The sequence below is a fragment of the Schistocerca americana genome, chromosome 2 (genome assembly GCF_021461395.2).
Source record: "Schistocerca americana isolate TAMUIC-IGC-003095 chromosome 2, iqSchAmer2.1, whole genome shotgun sequence".
Lineage (NCBI taxonomy): Eukaryota > Metazoa > Arthropoda > Insecta > Orthoptera > Acrididae > Schistocerca > Schistocerca americana.
Genome location: NC_060120.1, coordinates 505,688,097 through 505,705,778, shown reverse-complemented (window position 1 = coordinate 505,705,778; position 17,682 = coordinate 505,688,097). Strand labels below are relative to the sequence as shown.

At 40.8% G+C, this 17,682-nt stretch overlaps 1 protein-coding gene across 1 annotated transcript in view; it reads left to right on the top strand.

The window, feature by feature from the left end:
• LOC124594129 (juvenile hormone esterase-like) overlaps positions 1 to 17,682 on the top strand; it is a 68,190-nt gene that overhangs the window by 10,873 nt on the left and 39,635 nt on the right. The window contains exon 3 of the mRNA XM_047132486.1: positions 17,508 to 17,667. Coding sequence (XP_046988442.1) covers positions 17,508 to 17,667 — 160 coding nt within the window. The remainder of the gene's footprint in view (positions 1 to 17,507; positions 17,668 to 17,682) is intronic.

Sequence of the window (17,682 nt, the reverse complement as noted above, 5' to 3'; positions counted from 1 at the left end):
GAAGGGTAACCAATGGCACCCCATACCATCACGCCGAGTGATACGCCAGTATGGCGATGACGAATACACGCTTCCAATGTGCGTTCACCGCGATGTCGCTAAACATGGATGCGACCATCACGATGCTGTAAACAGACCCTGGATTCATGCGAAAAAATGACGTTTTGCCATTCGTGCACCCAGGTTCGTCGTTGAGTACACCATCGCAGGCGCTACTGTCTGTGATGCAGCGTCAAGGGTAACCGCAGCCATGGTCTCCGAACTGATAGTCCATGCTGCTGCAAACGTCGTGGAACTGTTCGCGCAGGCGGTTGTTGTCTTGCAAACGTCCCCATCTGTTGACTCAGGGATCAAGACGTGGTTGCACGATCCGTTACAGCCACGCGGATAAGATGTCTGTCATCTCGACTGCTAGTGATACGAGGCCGTTGGGATCCAGCACGGCGTTCCATATTACCCTTCAGAACCCACCGATTCCTTATTCTGCTTACAGTCATAGTATCTCGACCAACGCGAGCAACAATGTCGCGTTACGATAAACTGTAATCGCAATAGGCTACAATCCGACCATTATCAAAGTCGGAAACGTGATGGTATGCATTTTTCCTCCTTACACGAGGCATCACAACAACGTTTTACCAGGCAGCGCCGGTCAACTGCTGTTTGTGTATGAGAAATCGGTTGGAAACTTACCCCATGTCAGTACGTTGTAGGTAGCGACTCCGGCACCATCCTTGTGTGAATGCTCTGAAAAACTAATCATTTGCATATCACAGCATCTTCTTCCTGTCGGTTAAATTTCGCGTCTGTAGCACGTCATCTTCGTGGTGTAGCAATTTTAGTGGCCAGTAGTGTACTAACAATTTCTGTAGTACTTCAAGTCTGGGTGTTAATTACAGCTGAGTTCTGACACAAAGGGCAATGTGGGCAACATGTTCCTCAGATGCCGCTGTCGGCTAAAGAGGGGGCGGCACTTTCAGAAAATTCTCAGTGAACAAACAATTGGAATATAATGCATTTACTGTGAGTGCTTCTCTATCCGCCGAATCGGAGTGCACATATCACCTGTAATCCCGCTGGGGATTGGCTACTGTGCGTACCTGAATTTCTCTGCCTACACTGTGGACGCAGCACACCATTTGGAAACTCCTAGGGCTGAAGTCACTTCAGTACAAGCCAGAACACAAGATCTTTTTTGCCCACAAGCCAGGGACAGTGATTCGACTCAAGTATTCTCCCGTAAAGAAGCACTTCAATGTGCCAGACTTCACAGAGGGCTAAGGAATATGTGGCGAAACAAGCGCTGTATCATTTGAGAGTTACAGAGGCGAGTGAGTGTACCGGGACTTACCCCAGTTCACTGATACTAGTGCCACGTCATCGTAACACACCTATGCGTAGCATACGAGTATTCCGTCATAATCTAAGAGTGAAACTGAAACTAAAAATTAAAGCAGCCTTTACAAACATTGTCAACTTATGCTTCAGTATACAAATGTTAAAACTGTTAAATCTCAGGATCATCAGACGATTATGCTTCACTAAATATAATGTTTTCGGTAAAAAACATGTGACGCTAAAGTCAAAAATTGTTCAGAATGTCACAGTTAACTAACTGTCGCGAGTCTCAACTTGATCGGAACAATATTTTGGTCTAAGTCGGTGTTTACAAGAAAAATTTTAGGTGCTAAGTATGACTCAAAAACGTGAAAATTCGTACGAAGCTTTAGTTTGATATAAAAACAATAACTATCTGATCTCCATTAAGCTACCTCTAATAGTTTTCAAGTAATTTACTGAAACTAAATCTGGAATAAGAACGTCCATATTCATAATAGATTAAACATCATTTATATTAATGAGAGAAAGTTCTGATTGAACACTTCATTAAATACATTAAATAGTAAAGCTAGAACAAGTTTCAAGACTTTAATGTAAATAACAATCAATACAAGGTCTCTTGAAGATGTAGTTCAGAGGAACAATCAATACAAGGTCTCTTAAAGATGTAGTTCAGAGGTTGTGTTCTACTGCCGTTTCCGTTCTAAACATTCTAGCCGGCGAAGTTTAAATGCAGTCGAGTTAAAACTTTTTCTGTAATTAAAACAAACTAAACTCCATTCATTTGTAGATTACTATTAGTAATTCATGGCCGAGTAATTAAATAATGTGTCCGAGAAACCGGTTTCTTAGATGCTGCTACCTCGCCAAAGAGCGGATGACGGCAAATGTTCCGTTCGGTCATTCACTGCGCCCATTTACAAATACGGCCGGAGATGCAATACACATTAACTTCGCACCCAGCTATCAACCTCTCCGCGTGAAACACTGGCTTACGTGCTGCCTCGGATAACGTCACAGCCGATTTGCTGCCAAGCGCATGTTTTTCGATACTAATAGGTAGTACTGTGTACCGTCCTGGATCGCTTAGATTTCGCCGAAGTAACTGTTTGTGTGCCACCCGCAATGTTAACAATACCGCGTGGCAGGCAATGAGGCTATTTTCTGTGGCGAGCATTTAACTTTGATCCTTATAAGTCAGGGCGAGAGACCATTTCAATTAGAACTTACTGTAGAAGTGGCCTCTGAACTGCTCATAGTGCTGTTTAAGATAGAGACATTATTATTATTATTATTATTATTATTATACATGCTTGTGCATGTGAACTTTTACTGTATATGTGAATCAGTTAGAAATCAAAACACTTATTTATAATCATAGTTCCTGATTACCACTGAGTAAGTCTTTCTGCGAGTACAAGAACAGTGTACTCATGGAAATTGCGGTCAGTATCATCTCCATCGCTTTCATGCTGACCACAAAATAGTATTCAGTCTCTTGTAAAAGATGGCAAAGGAATACATTTTTTTATCAACTTGCCACACCAAAAACTGACATCTAAATAAACAGAATAACAACTTTGCCACAAAGGAATGACTTAAAATCGTCTCCAATCCCAGATTCTCCACTGTGGCTATTGCCAGCGAAGTCTGTAGATCGATCTCCGGAGTGAGCTGTCTTCGACTGATCCCAACAGGATTGTTTCCTCGGCTGGTCCCTCCAACCATAGCCCGCTCCCTCCTGGACATGTGGCGTCTACGTTCGTTGGCATTGCTCCACCCCTGACACTCCTTGTCCAGGTACGCTATTGTGAAATGTTTTCTGTCCCCCAAAGAGGGACCTCTCTCATGCTCTGTCCACGAGAGGGGTACCCTCCAGCATCCTAAAAAGCCGCCTCTTTGCTGTGCTCTCTCTCAGAGTAGTAAATTTCCGCCCTAGCAGAAGACAACAAGCCTCTTCCCGCCCCCTCTTTAGCCGACAGCGGCATCTGAGGAACATGTTGCCCACATTGCCCTTTGTGTCAGAACTCAGCTGTAATTAACACCCAGACTTGAAGTACTACAGAAATTGTTAGTACACTACTGGCCATTAAAATTGCTACACCACGAAGATGACTTGCTACAGACGGGAAATTTAACCGACAGGAAGAAGATGCTGTGATATGCAAATGATTAGCTTTTCAGAGTATTCACACAAGGTTGGTGCCGATGGCGACAACTACGACGTGTTGACATGAGTAAAGATTCCAACCGATTTCTGATACACAAACAGCAGTTGACTGGCGTTGCCTGGTGAAACGTTGTTGTGATGCCTCGTGTAAAGATGAGAAATGCGTACCATCACGTTTCCGACTTTGATAAAGGTCGGATTGTAGCCTATCGCGATTGCGCTTTATCGTATCGCGATATTTCTGCTCGCGCTGGTCGAGATCCAATGACTGTTAGCAGAATATGGAATCGGTGGGTTCAGGAGGGTAATACGGAACGCCGTGCTGGATCCCAACGGCCTCGTATCACTAGCAGTTGAGATGACAGGCATCTTATCCGCAAGGCTGTAATGGATCGTGCAGCCACGTCTCGATAACTGAGTCAACAGATGGGGACGTTTGCAACACAACAACCATCTACACGAACAGTTCGATGACGTTTACAGCAGCATGGACTATCAGCTCGGAGACCGTGGCTGCGGTTACCCTTGACGCTGCATCACAGATAGGAGCGGCTGCGATGGTGTACTCAACGACGAACCTGGGTGCACGATAGGCAAAACGTCATTTTTTTTGGATGAATCAAGGTTCTGTTTACAGCATCATGATGGTCGCATCCGTGTTTAGCGACATCGCGGTGAACGCACATTGGAAGCATGTGCTCGCCATCGCCATACTGGCGTACCACCCGGCGTGATGGTTTGGGGTGCCATTGGTTACACGTCTTGGCCACCTCTTGTTCCCATTGACGCCACTTTGAAAAGTGGACGTTACAATTCAGATGTGTTACGACCCGTGGCTGTGCCCTTCATTCAATCCCTGTGAAACCCTACATTTCAGCAGGATAATGCACGACCGCATGTTGTAGGTCCTGTACGGGCCTTTCTGGATACAGAAAATGTTCGACTGCTGCACTGGCCATCACATTCTCCAGATCTCTCCCCAGTTGAATACGTCTGGTCAATAGTGGCCTAGCAACTGTCTCGTCACAATACGCCAGGCATTACTCTTGAGGAACTGTGGTATCGGGTTGAAGCTGCATGGGTAGCTGTACATGTACACGCCGTCCAATCTGTGTTTGACTCAATGCCAAGGCGTATCAATGCCGTTATTATGGCCAGAGGTGGTTGTTCTGGGTACTGGGTACTGCTCCCAAATTGCGTGAAAATGTAATCACATGGCAGTTCTAGTATAATATATTTGACCAATGAGTACTCGTTTATCATCTTCATTACTTCTTGGTGTAGCAATTTTAATGGCCAGTAGTGTATGTAGGGCAGAGTGTGACATAGTGCGCCTTATAATTTTCTTGTACTCTAAATAAAATAATTTACTGTATTTACATTGTGATTTCTTCTAATAGCAGTGATTGGTGATGTCATGATAGCTCTTTTCATGGAAATCCCTAGGTATAGCTGTCAGTAGCAGGGTCATGTGTGTGAATTCCTAAGCGACCAAACTGCTGAGGCCATCGGTCTCTAGACTTACACACTACTTAAAGTAACTTAGAACAACACACACACTCATACCCGAGAAACGACTCGAACCTCCGGCGGGAGGGGCCGCTCAATTCGTGACATGGCGCCTCAGGGCGCGTGGCCGCTACGCACGGCGCAGGGTCACCTTGAACATTTGTAAGGGTGAGAATTCTAATGCGCTGACAACATTAAGCAACCACACATGCACATGCTGTATGTTACAAACACCGTGGCGGCTTACAACAGATGTATAGTCCAGTATTCCCGAGCTGTTCCTTTATGCAGTTGCGCTATACATCGGTGATACCTTTCTGCCGGTCGTCATCAAGCTGTAAGATGGCTACCACTGGTGCCAAGGTATAATCTGGTACTGTCACTAAACAGTAATTTTCGCTAATAGCCTGTCCAGATGAGTCTCTGAGTACATCATTGCAAAGTAATCACGGTAATCATCAGCGTTGCCCAGCTTCCACATAATGGTCCCTGAAAATAGTGAGCGAGATTCTCGCTAAAGCGATAGTTTTAGTTTTTGCTGTAACCGCCATTAATCATCGAAGGTTGCTTATGTAAAGTAGCACTCATGAGAACTCTAAAGGCCCGCGTTATAGGATCTATCAGTATCTGTAACTATAGACGGCTATCGGAACTAGCACTGATACGCAGCGGATGATGTTGTTGTTCTGGTCTTCAGTCCTGAGACTGGTTTGATGCAGCTCTCCATGCTACTCTATCCTATACAAGCTGCTTCATCTCCCAGTACCTACTGCAGCCTACATCATTCGGAATCTGCTTAGTGTATTCATCTCTTGGTCTCCCTCTACGATTTTTACCCTCTACGCTGCCCTCCAGTACTAAATTGGTGATCCCTTGATGCCTCAGAACATGTCTTACCAAGCGATCCCTTCTTCTGGTCAAGTTGTTAAGCATTTACCATATTTCCATTATTTTCTTGACATCTAGGGATATACTTTATTCTTAGTTACACTAATGTTATGCATCAACTAGCAAAATGAAGATAGAATATTTTGTATATGAAACGACCAGACTTTAAATTTGCTGCTTATGCACCAGAGCACCAGTTTGCTCAACAGCACGAACATTTATACTGTCTTTAGGATTATATTGTGATGATTATATAATACTTATTAGTCAAATTGTAAATACAGATGTAAATAATTTTCTCTCCATTTGGTGTCCATTTCACATCCAAACCGTATGGTAAATTTAACAAACACCATTGGAAGGTTATGTGATGGGTCCACTTGTATGTGGAACCAGATTATATAATATATTTCATGAAAAATGACATGAAATGGTTATCAGCGGATACCTGATCCTAATTGTTCCTCAGTTCTTCAATCTCTCGCTCCTCATTGCGTGCAAGGCTTACAGCTGCATTAATTTTGCAAAGATAAGTAAAACTTCCTCCCCCCCATGAACCATGGACCTTGACGTTGGTGGGGAGGCTTGCGTGCCTCAATGATACAGATAGCCGTACCGTAGGTGCAACCACAATGGAGGGGTATCTGTTGAGAGGCGAGACAAACATGTGGTTCCTGAAGAGGGGCAGCAGCCTATTCAGTAGTTGCAGGGGCAACAGTCTGGATGATTGACTGATCTGGCCCTGTAACACTAACCAAAACGGCTTTGCTGTTGTGGTACTGCGAATGGCTGAAAGCAAGGGGAAACTACGGCCGTAATTTCTCGCAAGGGAGTGCAGCTTTACTGTATGATTAAACGATGATGGCGTCCTCTTGGGTAAAATATTCCGGAGGTAAAATAGTCCCCCATTCGGATCTCCGGGCGGGGACTACTCAAGAGGACGTCGTTATCAGGAGAAAGAAAACTGGCGTTCTACGGATCGGAGCGTTGAATGTCAGATCACTTAATCGGGCAGGTAGGTTAGAAAATTTAAAAAGGGAAATGGATAGGTTAAAGTTAGGTATAGTGGGAATTAGTGAAGTTCATTGCAGGAGGAACAAGACTTTTAGTCACGTGAATACAGGGTTATAAATACAAAATCAAATAGGGGTAATGCAGGAGTAGGTTTAATAATGAATAGAAAAATAGGAGTGCGGGTAAGCTACTACCAACAGCTTAGTGAACGCATTATTGTGGCCAAGATAGACACGAAGCCCACGCCTACTACAGTAGTACAAGTTTATTTGCCAACTAGCTCTGCAGATGATGAAGAAATTGTTGAACTGTATGATGAGATAAAAGAAATTATTCAGGTAGTGAAGGGAGAAGAAACTTTAATAGTCATGGGTGACTGGAATTCGAGAGTAGGAAAAGGGAGAGAAGGAAACGTAGTAGGTGAATATGGATTGGGGCTAAGAAATGAAAGAGGAAGACGCCTGGTAGAATTTTGCACAGAGCATAACTTAATCATAGTTAACATGTGGTTCAAGAATCATGAAAGAAAGTTGTATACATGGAAAAATCCTGGAGATACTAGAAGGTATTAGATAGATTATATAATGGTGAGACAGAGATTTTGGAACCAGATTTTAAATTGTAAGACATATCCAGGGACAGATGTGGACTCTGACCACAATCTATTGGTTGTGGGCTGTAGATTAAAACTGAAGAAACTGAAAAATGGTGGGAATTTAAGGAGATGGTACTGACTATACCAGAGGTTATACAGAGTTTCAGGGAGAGCATAAGGGAATAAGTGACAAGAAAGGGTGAAAGAAGTACAGTAGAAGAAGATTGGGTAGCTTTGAGGGATGAAGCAGTGAAGGCAGCAATCTAGTAGGTAAAAGGACGAGGGCTAGTAGAAATCCTTGGGTAACAGAAGAAGTATTGATTTTAATAGATGAAAGGAGAAAATATAAAAAAGCGGTAAACGAAGCAGGCAAAAAGGAATACAAACGTCTCAAAAATGAGATCGACAGGAAGTGCAAAATGGCTAAGCAGGTATGGCTAGAGGACAAATGTAAGGATGTAGAGGCTCATCTCACTAGGGGTAAGACAGATACTGCCTACAGGAAAATTAAAGAGACCTTTGGAGAAAAGAGAACGACTTATACGAATATCAAGAGCTCAGATGGGAACCCAGTTCTAAGCAAAGAATGGAAATCAGAAAGATGGAAGGAGTATACAGAGGGTCTATACTAGGGCGATGTACTTGAGGGCAATGTTATAGAAGAGGATGTAGATGAAGATAAAATGGAAGATATGATACTGCGTGAAGAGTTTGACACAGCACTGAAAGACCTAAGTCGAAACAAGGCCCGGGAGTAGAGAACATTCCATTAGAACTACTGACGGCCTTGGGAGAGCCAGTCCTGACAAAACTCTACCACCTCGTGAGCAAGGTGTATGAGACAGGCGAAATACCCTCAGGCTTCAAGAAGATATAATAATTCCAATCGCGAAGAAAGCAGATGTTGACAGATGTGAAAATTAACGAACTATCAGCTTAATAAGACACAGCTGCAAAATACCAACGCGAATTCTTTACAGACGAATGGAAAATTTGGTAGAAGCCGAACTCGGGGAAGATCAGTTTGGATTCCGTAGAAATGTAGGAACACGTGAGGCAATACTGACCCTACGACGTATCTTAGAAGAAAGATTAGGGAAAGGAAAACCCACTTTTCTAGGATTTGTAGACTTAGAGAAAGCTTTTGACAATGTTGACTGGAATACTCTCCTTCAAATTCTGAAGTTGGCATGGATAAAATACAGGGAGCGAAAGGCTATTTAGAATTTTTACAGAAAAAATGGCAGTTATTAGAGTCGAGGGACATGAAAGGGAAGCAGTGATTGGGAAGGGAGTGAGACGGGGTTGTAGCTTCTCCCGATGCTATTCATTCTGTATATTGAGCAAGCAGTAAAGGAAACAAAAGAAAAGTTCGGAGTAGGTATTAAAATCCATTTAGAAGATATAGAAACTTTGAGGTTCGCCGATGACATTGTAATTCTGTGAGAGACAGCAAAGGACTTGGAAGAGCAGTTGAACTGAATGGACAGTGTCATGAACGGAGGGTATAAGATGAACATCAACAAAAGCAAAACGAGGATAATGGAATGTACTCGAAGTAACTCGGGTGATGCTGAGGGATTTAGATTAGGAAACGAGACACTTAAAGTAGTAAACGAGTTTTGCTATTTGGGGAGCAAAATAACTGATGATGATCGAAGTAGAGAGGATATAATATGTAGACTGGCAATGGCAAGGAAAGCATTTCTGAAGAAGAGAAATTCGTTTACATCCAGTATTGATTTAAGTGTCAGGAAGTCGTTTCTGAAAGTATTAGTATGGAGTGTAGCCATGTATGGAAGTGAAACATGGACGATAAATAGTTTAGACAGGAAGAGAATAAGAATCTTTCGATATGTGGTGCTACAGAAGAATGCTGAAGATTAGACGGGTAGATCACAAAACTAACGAGGAGGTATTGAATAGAATTGGGGAGAAGAGGATTTTGTGGCACAACTTGACTAGAAGAAGGGATCGGTTGGTAGGACATGTTCTGAGGCATCAAGGGACCACCAATTAAGTACTGGAGGGCAGCGTGGAGGGTAAAAATCGTGGAGGGAGACCAAGAGATGAATATACTAAGCAGATTCCGAATGATGTAGGCTGCAGTAGGTACTGGGAGATGAAGAAGCTTGCACAGGATAGAGTAGCATGGAGAGCTGCATCAAACCAGTCTCAGGATTCAAGACCACCACCACAACAACAACAACAAGTAAAACTTACGCAGTCTCTAAGTCAGACTGAAAATCCTTGTAGAGGCATGCAACCACCGTGAATGTAATTATTGGTAAGGTCGACTTGCAATAATATTTTGTATCAATATGAATCATCTACAAGAAAATGATTTTTTGAAGAACATCTTTCTTTTTGGCAATCATCTCACCTTTGAAGCATAACTAGCTCTTTATTCTCGCAAAGTAATGTGCTATCGACAGGGGATGTCAAACTGATTCCATATTTTTATGTTTCCAGAAGGCTTTTGACACCGTTACTCACGAGTGACTTTTAATCAGATTAGGCCACTGTGGAGTATCGTCTCAGTTGTGTGATTTGATTCATTATTTCCTGTCAGAATTGTCACAATTCGTAATAACTGACGGAACGTCATCGAGTAAAACAGAAGCAGTATCTAGCTTTCCCCAAGGAAATGTTATAGGCCCACTGTTCCTGATCTACAAAAATTATTTAGCAGACATTCTGACATTAACAATTTAGGAGACAATCTGAGCAGCCCTCTTAGATTGTTTGCAGATGCTACTGTCGTTTACCATCATATAACATCATCAGATGATTAAAATTAATTGCAAAATGATTGAGAGAAGATATCTTTATGGTGAAAAAACTAGCAATTGTCTCTAAATAATGAGAAGCATGAAGTAATCAACATGACCAATAGAAGGAATTCGCTAAATTTCAGTTACACGATAAATCACACAACACTAAAGGCTGTAAACCCAACTAAATACTTGGGGGTTATTGTTTTAACTGAAACGATCACATCGTGAGGGGTCCACTTGTACGTGGAGTGGAATTTTGTAATATAGTTCATAAAAAATGACATGAAATAGTTATCACATGAAGAAGAGATTGTATATTTGACACCACAGAACCAAAGATGTTGCCTGAGTTGCAAAATCGATTGTAAGCAGGGCCGCGCGGAGCGCAGTAATTGTTGCTGCAGCACTCTGTTAAAGGTAAGATGTAAGACTTTAAGCTAGTGGCTAGCTGTGAGAATTTAGCTGGTGGCCTATGGACGCAGCATCATACGGTTTTGTAGGTTAGTGAAATTTTGAATATTTAGTTTTAAGAATGCTGCAATGGAATGTGGTTTTTGCTGATTTTACACTACTGACCCTTGAATGTAACACTCAAGTATCTTCCATCAGATTTAATGTTTACGTTGCTTAGGTATACCCGAATTGTAATGTTTTGTGTATTTTGTAAATCTGATACATGGAAGTTAAATTTTGGAATCTATTTTGTCAAACGATGTCAGACCTTTTGTCATGTAACGATCCAAGTATTGTTAACTGCGTCAGTAAGTGAGAATTGTAAAACAGTTGAGAAGTTCACTGATTTTGAAGTTAATGTAAAATGTTTCATATTAGATTTTGTGAAGGAGAAACTTGATTTTGAAGTCAAGTTTCTTCCTGAACCATTCGGTATTTGCATATCCCCTTATCAGAACCTCATCCTCATCCACATCGCATTTATTTAAGTCCAATGAATATTTTTAAAGCAAATGATTTTTCAGCTATGTAAACTAGTCCGCCTTGAGCCAGACAGATGTTTTCTGTTACATTAGCAATTGCGATCAGCATTTATTTCATATAAGAACAGGGCTATGGTGAGCCTTACTTTTGTCACTTTTTACTTATTAAGGTCAGCAATTATTTCTTTATAAAACTTGGCCACTTTGAGCCACAAATATGCTGTGTGTAATATTTTATAGCTACTAAGATCAGCATTTATGTAAGGAAGGAAGCAGTGATACAGGTAAGGTAGTGGAACATATCCTATTAAATGTAGCAAAATGTCTATGTAAGTTCTAAATCAGCATACACTAGTGTTGCAACATGCCAACTTCTAGTAAACGTTGTAACAGAGAACAGTAAAGACATAATATCCTAATAAAACTATGGACTAAACTAAGCTGCAGTGAAGTATATTATGACATGTCAATTCTATACAGTATAATGAGAAGTGTGGCAGCAGTCTGCCTTAAAGTACGACAATTCTCAGGAAATGTGGCATCAGTCTGTCTGTGAGTATATCAGTACTAGCATACATGCTAAACAAACAAGACATAACGATTGAAGCAAACAAGGCAAGACAATATGATTGGTAATGGATGTTGTTATTGTGATCTTCAGTCCTGAGACTGGTTTGATGCAGCTCTCCATGCTACTCTATCCTGTGTAAGCTACTCCATCTCCCAGTACCTACTGCAACCTGCATCATTCTGAATCTGTTTAGTGTATTCATCTCTTGGTCTCCCTCTACGATTTTTACCCTCCACGCTGCCCTCCAATACTATATTGGTGATCCCTTGATGCCTCAGAACATGTCCTACCAACAGATCCCTTCTTCTACTCAAGTTGTGCAACAAACTTCTCTTCTCCGTAATCCTATTCAATACCTCCTCATTAGTTATATGATCTACCTATTTAATCTTCAGCATTCTTCTGTAGCACCACTTTTCGAAAGCTTCTATTCTCTTCTTGTCCAAACTATTTATCGTCCATGTTTCACTTCCATACATGGCTACACTCCATACAAATACTTTCAGAAACGACTTCCTGACACTTAAACCTATACTCGATGTTAACAAATTTCTCTTCTTCAGAAACGCTTTCCTGGCCATTGCTAGTCTACATTTGATATCCTCTCTACTTTGACCATGTTCAGTTATTTTGTTCCTCAGATAGCAAAACTCCTTTACTACTTTAAGTGTCTCATTTCCTAATCTAATTCCCTCAGCATCACCCGATAGCAAAACTCCTTTACTACTCTAAGTGTCTCATTTCCTAATCTAATTCCCTCAGCATTACCCGACATAATTCGACTATATTCCATTATCCTCGTTTTGCTTTTGTTGATGTTCATCTTATAGCCTCCTTTCATGACACTGTCCATTCCGTGCATACATTTTATTTCTTCTCCATCGATTTTAATACCTACTCCGAATTTTTCTTTTCTTTCCTTCAATGCTGAATCAATATACAGATTGAATAACAATGGGGGGGGGGCGGCTACAACCCTGTCTCACTCCCTTCCCAACCACTGCTTCCCTTTTGTGCCCCTTGATTCTTATAACTGCCATCTGGTTTGTAAATAGCCTTTCGCTCCCTGTATTTTACCCCTGCCAACTTCAGAATTTGAAAGAGAGTATTCCAGTCAACATTGTCAAAAGCTTTCTCTAAGTCTACAAATGCTAGTAATGTAGGTTTGCCTTTCCTTAATCTAGCTTCTAAGATAAGTCGTAGGGTCAGTATTGCCTCACGTGATCCAATATTTCTACGGAACCCAAACTGATCTTTCCAGAGGTCGGCGTCTACCAGTTTTTCCATTCATCTGTAAAGAATTCGCGTTAGTATTTTGCATCCGTGACTTATTAAACTGATTGTTCGGTAATTTTCAAATCTTTATCTGAGATTGGAATTATTATATTCTTCTTGAAGTCTGAGGTTATTTCGCCTGTCTCATACATCTTGCTTACCAGATGGTAAGAGTTTTGTCAGGATTGGCTCTCCCAAGGCCGTCAGTAGTTCTAATGGAATGTTCTCTACTTCCGGGGTGTTGTTTCGAATTACGTTTTTCAGTGCTCTGTCAAACTCTTCAAGCATGTATCGTATCTCCCATTTCACCTTCATCTACATCCTCTTCAATTTCCATAATATTGTCCTCAAGTACACTGCCCTTGTATAGACCCTCTATATACTCCTTCCACCTTTCTGCTTTCTCTTCTTTGCTTATAATTGGGTTCCCATCTGAGCTCTTGATATTCATATAAGTCGTTCTCTTTTCTCCAAAGGTCTCTTTAATTTTCCTGTAGGCAGTGTCTATCTTACCCCTAGTGAGAAAAGCCTCTATATCCTTACATTTGTTCTCTGACCATCCATGCCTAGCCATTTTGCACTTCCTTTCAATCTCATTTTTGAGACGTTTGTATTCCTTTTTGCCTGCTTCGTTTACCGTATTTTTATATTTTCTCCCATCATCAATTAAATTCAATACTTCTTCTGTTACCCAAGGATTTCTACTAGTCCTCGTCTTTTTACCTACTAGATCCTCTGCTGCCTTCACTACTTCATCTCTCAAAGCTACCCATTCTTCTTCTGCTGTATTTCTTCTCCCATTCCTGTCAATTGTTCCCTTATGCTCTCCCTGAAACTCTGTACAACCTCCGGTTTAGTCAGTTTATCCTGTTCCCATCTCCTTAAATTCCCACGTTTTTGGAGTTTCTTCAGTTTTAATCTACAGTTCATAATCAATAGATTGTGGTCAAAGTCCACATCTGCCCCTGGAAATGTCTTACAATTTAAGACATGGTTCCTAAATCTCTGTCTTACCTTTATGTAAGCTATCTGAAACCTGTCAGTATCTCCAGGCTTCTTAATGGATAATTCTTCATAATCTGCAGTGGCCATATACCTATCATAATGCATATAGCATATTAGAACAATAGCAAAATGGCTACAAGCTCATTTTACATAGTAAACATCCTAACAAAATATTTAAGAAGGTAATAAGAAATACTCATCCTATGGTGGCATGTGCCTATTATGTGAGGTATACATATTAACAGAAGTTAATAGGTTGGCTACAAGTATCCATTATAGAGAATGCATGAGTACATAGCTAATTAAATTGTAGTGCAATTTTAAAGTTAATGGCTCTGACAGCCATTTGAAGTAAGTTCTTACACAAACTCCTCATAACATGTTATGAAAATTAGAATGCTGTTTCTCAGTTAATTAAGAAAACCTAACAGTAAAATCAAGAATTGAATGGCTCCAGGTGGCCTTCTCTTTGGAACACATGCACATCTTAATAACTAAAATAACCGTACATCAGATATAAACCACAGGCTCCAAGTAGCCTTCCTACACACATAAAAACTGGTATTAATAGCTATAAAATGTCTGGGGTTCCAAGTGTTCTGGTACATGAAGTACATGCAAATCTTAATACCTATAACAGCTGAGTAGGAAATGTCAACTAAAGGCGCTAAGTTGCTTTCTTTACATAAACTGATCGTAACGATTGGTAACAAATACCCGGATGGAGACGTGTTCCTTTGATCTGGCCTGCTGGTGATTCAAAAAACTCGATCAACACTCAGGATTGCCGGCCCGGAGTGGCCGAGCAGTTCTAGGTGCTTCTGTCTGGAACCACGCGACCGCTACGGTCGCAGGTTCGGATTCTGCCTCAGGCATGGATGTGTGTGATGTCCTTAGGTTCATTAGGTTTAAGTAGTTCTTGATGACCTCAGATGTTAAGTTCAATAGTGCTCAGAGCCATTTGAACCTTTTTTGAACACTCAGGATCTCAAAGCAATTCTCTATGACGTATCCACTGTGTAAGTGCGCTACACTTCGCCAGAACTCCACGAAGTCTGCATTCGCTTTCCATGTAACTGACCTTACGTGCTCGTCCCATTTCACGTCGTTTCGAAACATTATGCCATGAGACTTGATCAACGTCGCTGAGTCGGGTTATGTCATTAATATTGTATTCGAACATCACAGGAATGTTCGTTGCCGAGCCATTCAAGGCCCGCAGAGAGCAAATTTAAATTTGACTACGTACGCGGCGCTAAGAAGAGATGTTAACACTACTGAAGAAATATGCCTAGAGAGGCTTTACTCTCTCATCTCACTGAAGCACTGCTCTATCTCGGGTTGCCACGTTAGCACTCTGGTTAATTCTGTGGTCTCACGTCGGGAAGAGCGTAGCTCAAACCTCTTCTCGACTGTACCTTATTTAGATTTTCGGAATATTTATTGGATTATTTTGTGGGGGATGTCGGTACGGTTCCCTAAATTTGGTGTCCCTTTCACATCCAAACCGTATGGTAAATTTAACAAACGCAACTGGAAGGTTATGTGATGGGTCCACTTGCATGTGGAACCAGATTATATAATATATTTCATGAGAAATAACATGAAATGGTTATCACATGTAGAAGTGATTGTATCTTTGACACCACAAAACCAAAGATGTTGCCTGAGGGCTGAATCGATTGTAAGTAGGGGCGCGCCGAGTGCAGTAGTAGTTGCTGTTGCACTGTGTTAAAGGTAGGATGTAACACTTTAAGCTATGAGCTAGGTGTAAGAATTTAGCTATTGGCCTATGGACGCAGCATAATACAGTTTTGTAATGTAATGAAATATTGTATATTTAGTTTTAAGTATGCAGCAACACAATGTGGCTTTTACTAATTTTACACTACTGATCCTTGAATGTAAGAACCAAGTACCTTCCATCAGATTTAATGTGTAGGTTGATTAGGTATACCCGAATTGTAATGTTTTTCTGTATTTTGTAAACCTGGTACAAGGAAGTTAAATTTAGGGATCTATTTTGTCAAACGATGTCAGACCTTTTGTCATGTAATAATCCAAGCATCGTTAACTACGTCAGTAAGGGAAACTGTAGAACAGTTGAGAAGTTCACTGATTTTGAAGTTAGCACAAAATGTTTTATACCAGTTTTTGTGAAGGAGAAACTTTATTTTGAATACAAGTTTCTAACTGAATCATTTGGTGTTAGCATAGTACCCCTTACTCTTCCATGTCGTGATGACATAAATCCAATGAATATTTTTTAAAAGAAATTATTTTTCAGTCAGAGTCAGAAAAAATTTAATGTGCTAGGACCAGAAAAGTACTAATGTTTGTAACAGCTTCACTGCGGGCTGCACTGGACAGCACTGAACCAATATCCAAAATCATCACTGTTCACTTGCAAGGTTATTCATTATTTATTAACTAATCTACTTGCATTATTTATATGAAGCTATTTTACGGCCGGCATAGCACTTCTCTGAGCTAAGATTGAATGTATTGTATGCGTACTGTAGAGAGAACAGAATATCGAGATTACATTCGTTGCAACTCAGAAGCCAAGAAAAATGTAATTCATACTTTATTTGCATAGGAAATTTTATCATTTTATTGAGTAGGGTCACAGAACTCGGTGCTCACGAGACTGAGTAAATTTCAGAACGATTGATTTCATTATAGGCATTACATACTGGTTTTCCAGATGAAGTTCTTTAATTTTTCTTTGGATTAGAGTAAAACTGATTAAGCACACCATTTGCTCAACAACAGATTATGCAGTAAATTTCCGTAAGAAAAACATTACGCATTGTATATCCATTAACAAACACCAATAATTCATTATTAAATAAAGACCGTTAGACTTGGGACATTGCAATATATTCAATAATGGGGGAAAGCAAACAACGTAGAACATTTACGAAATCAAACTGTAACACATCTATTAAAGAACTGCTTACACTTCGCTCGTTCGCCCTGTTATGGAGTACCGCTGTGTAGTGTGCTATCCACATCTGATAGGATTGTCGGAACACAACGAAAAAGTTCTAAGGAGGGCAGATTGTTTCGTATTATTGTGAAATAAGGGAGAGTATCTGTACCAAGAAGCACATTGTTCTTGACTATTGTTAATTTAGAACTGACTTTTATAAGAAATCTACGTTTCCGTGAAATTTGTAGAGTAACATATTATATCTTTTTCTGAGATAGTTCATTAGATGGTGTGTGTAACCTGAAACATGTCGTGACATTTAACAAACATAATCAAAGAGGAGCAGCGAGTCTTTTTAAGCAACCAAGCAGACTTTTTCAATTATTTCCAATAGTTATTTTCACTCGTTTTTAGAATGCAGAGTTGCGTTTTACGTATTAAATGTGTCACACTCTCTTCAGTTGACGTATTTCGCATTTTTTTGTCTTTCAGCTTCCGACAGGAGCCAATACCAAGCTGATCCCAGTGATGGTGTGGATTCATGGAGGTGGGTTTCAGTTGGGCTCTGGAAACACCTATTTTTACGGACCTGAACACCTGCTGGAACACGATGTTGTGCTGGTGACGCTCAATTACCGCGTGGGAGTACTAGGTGAGGCCACTGCGT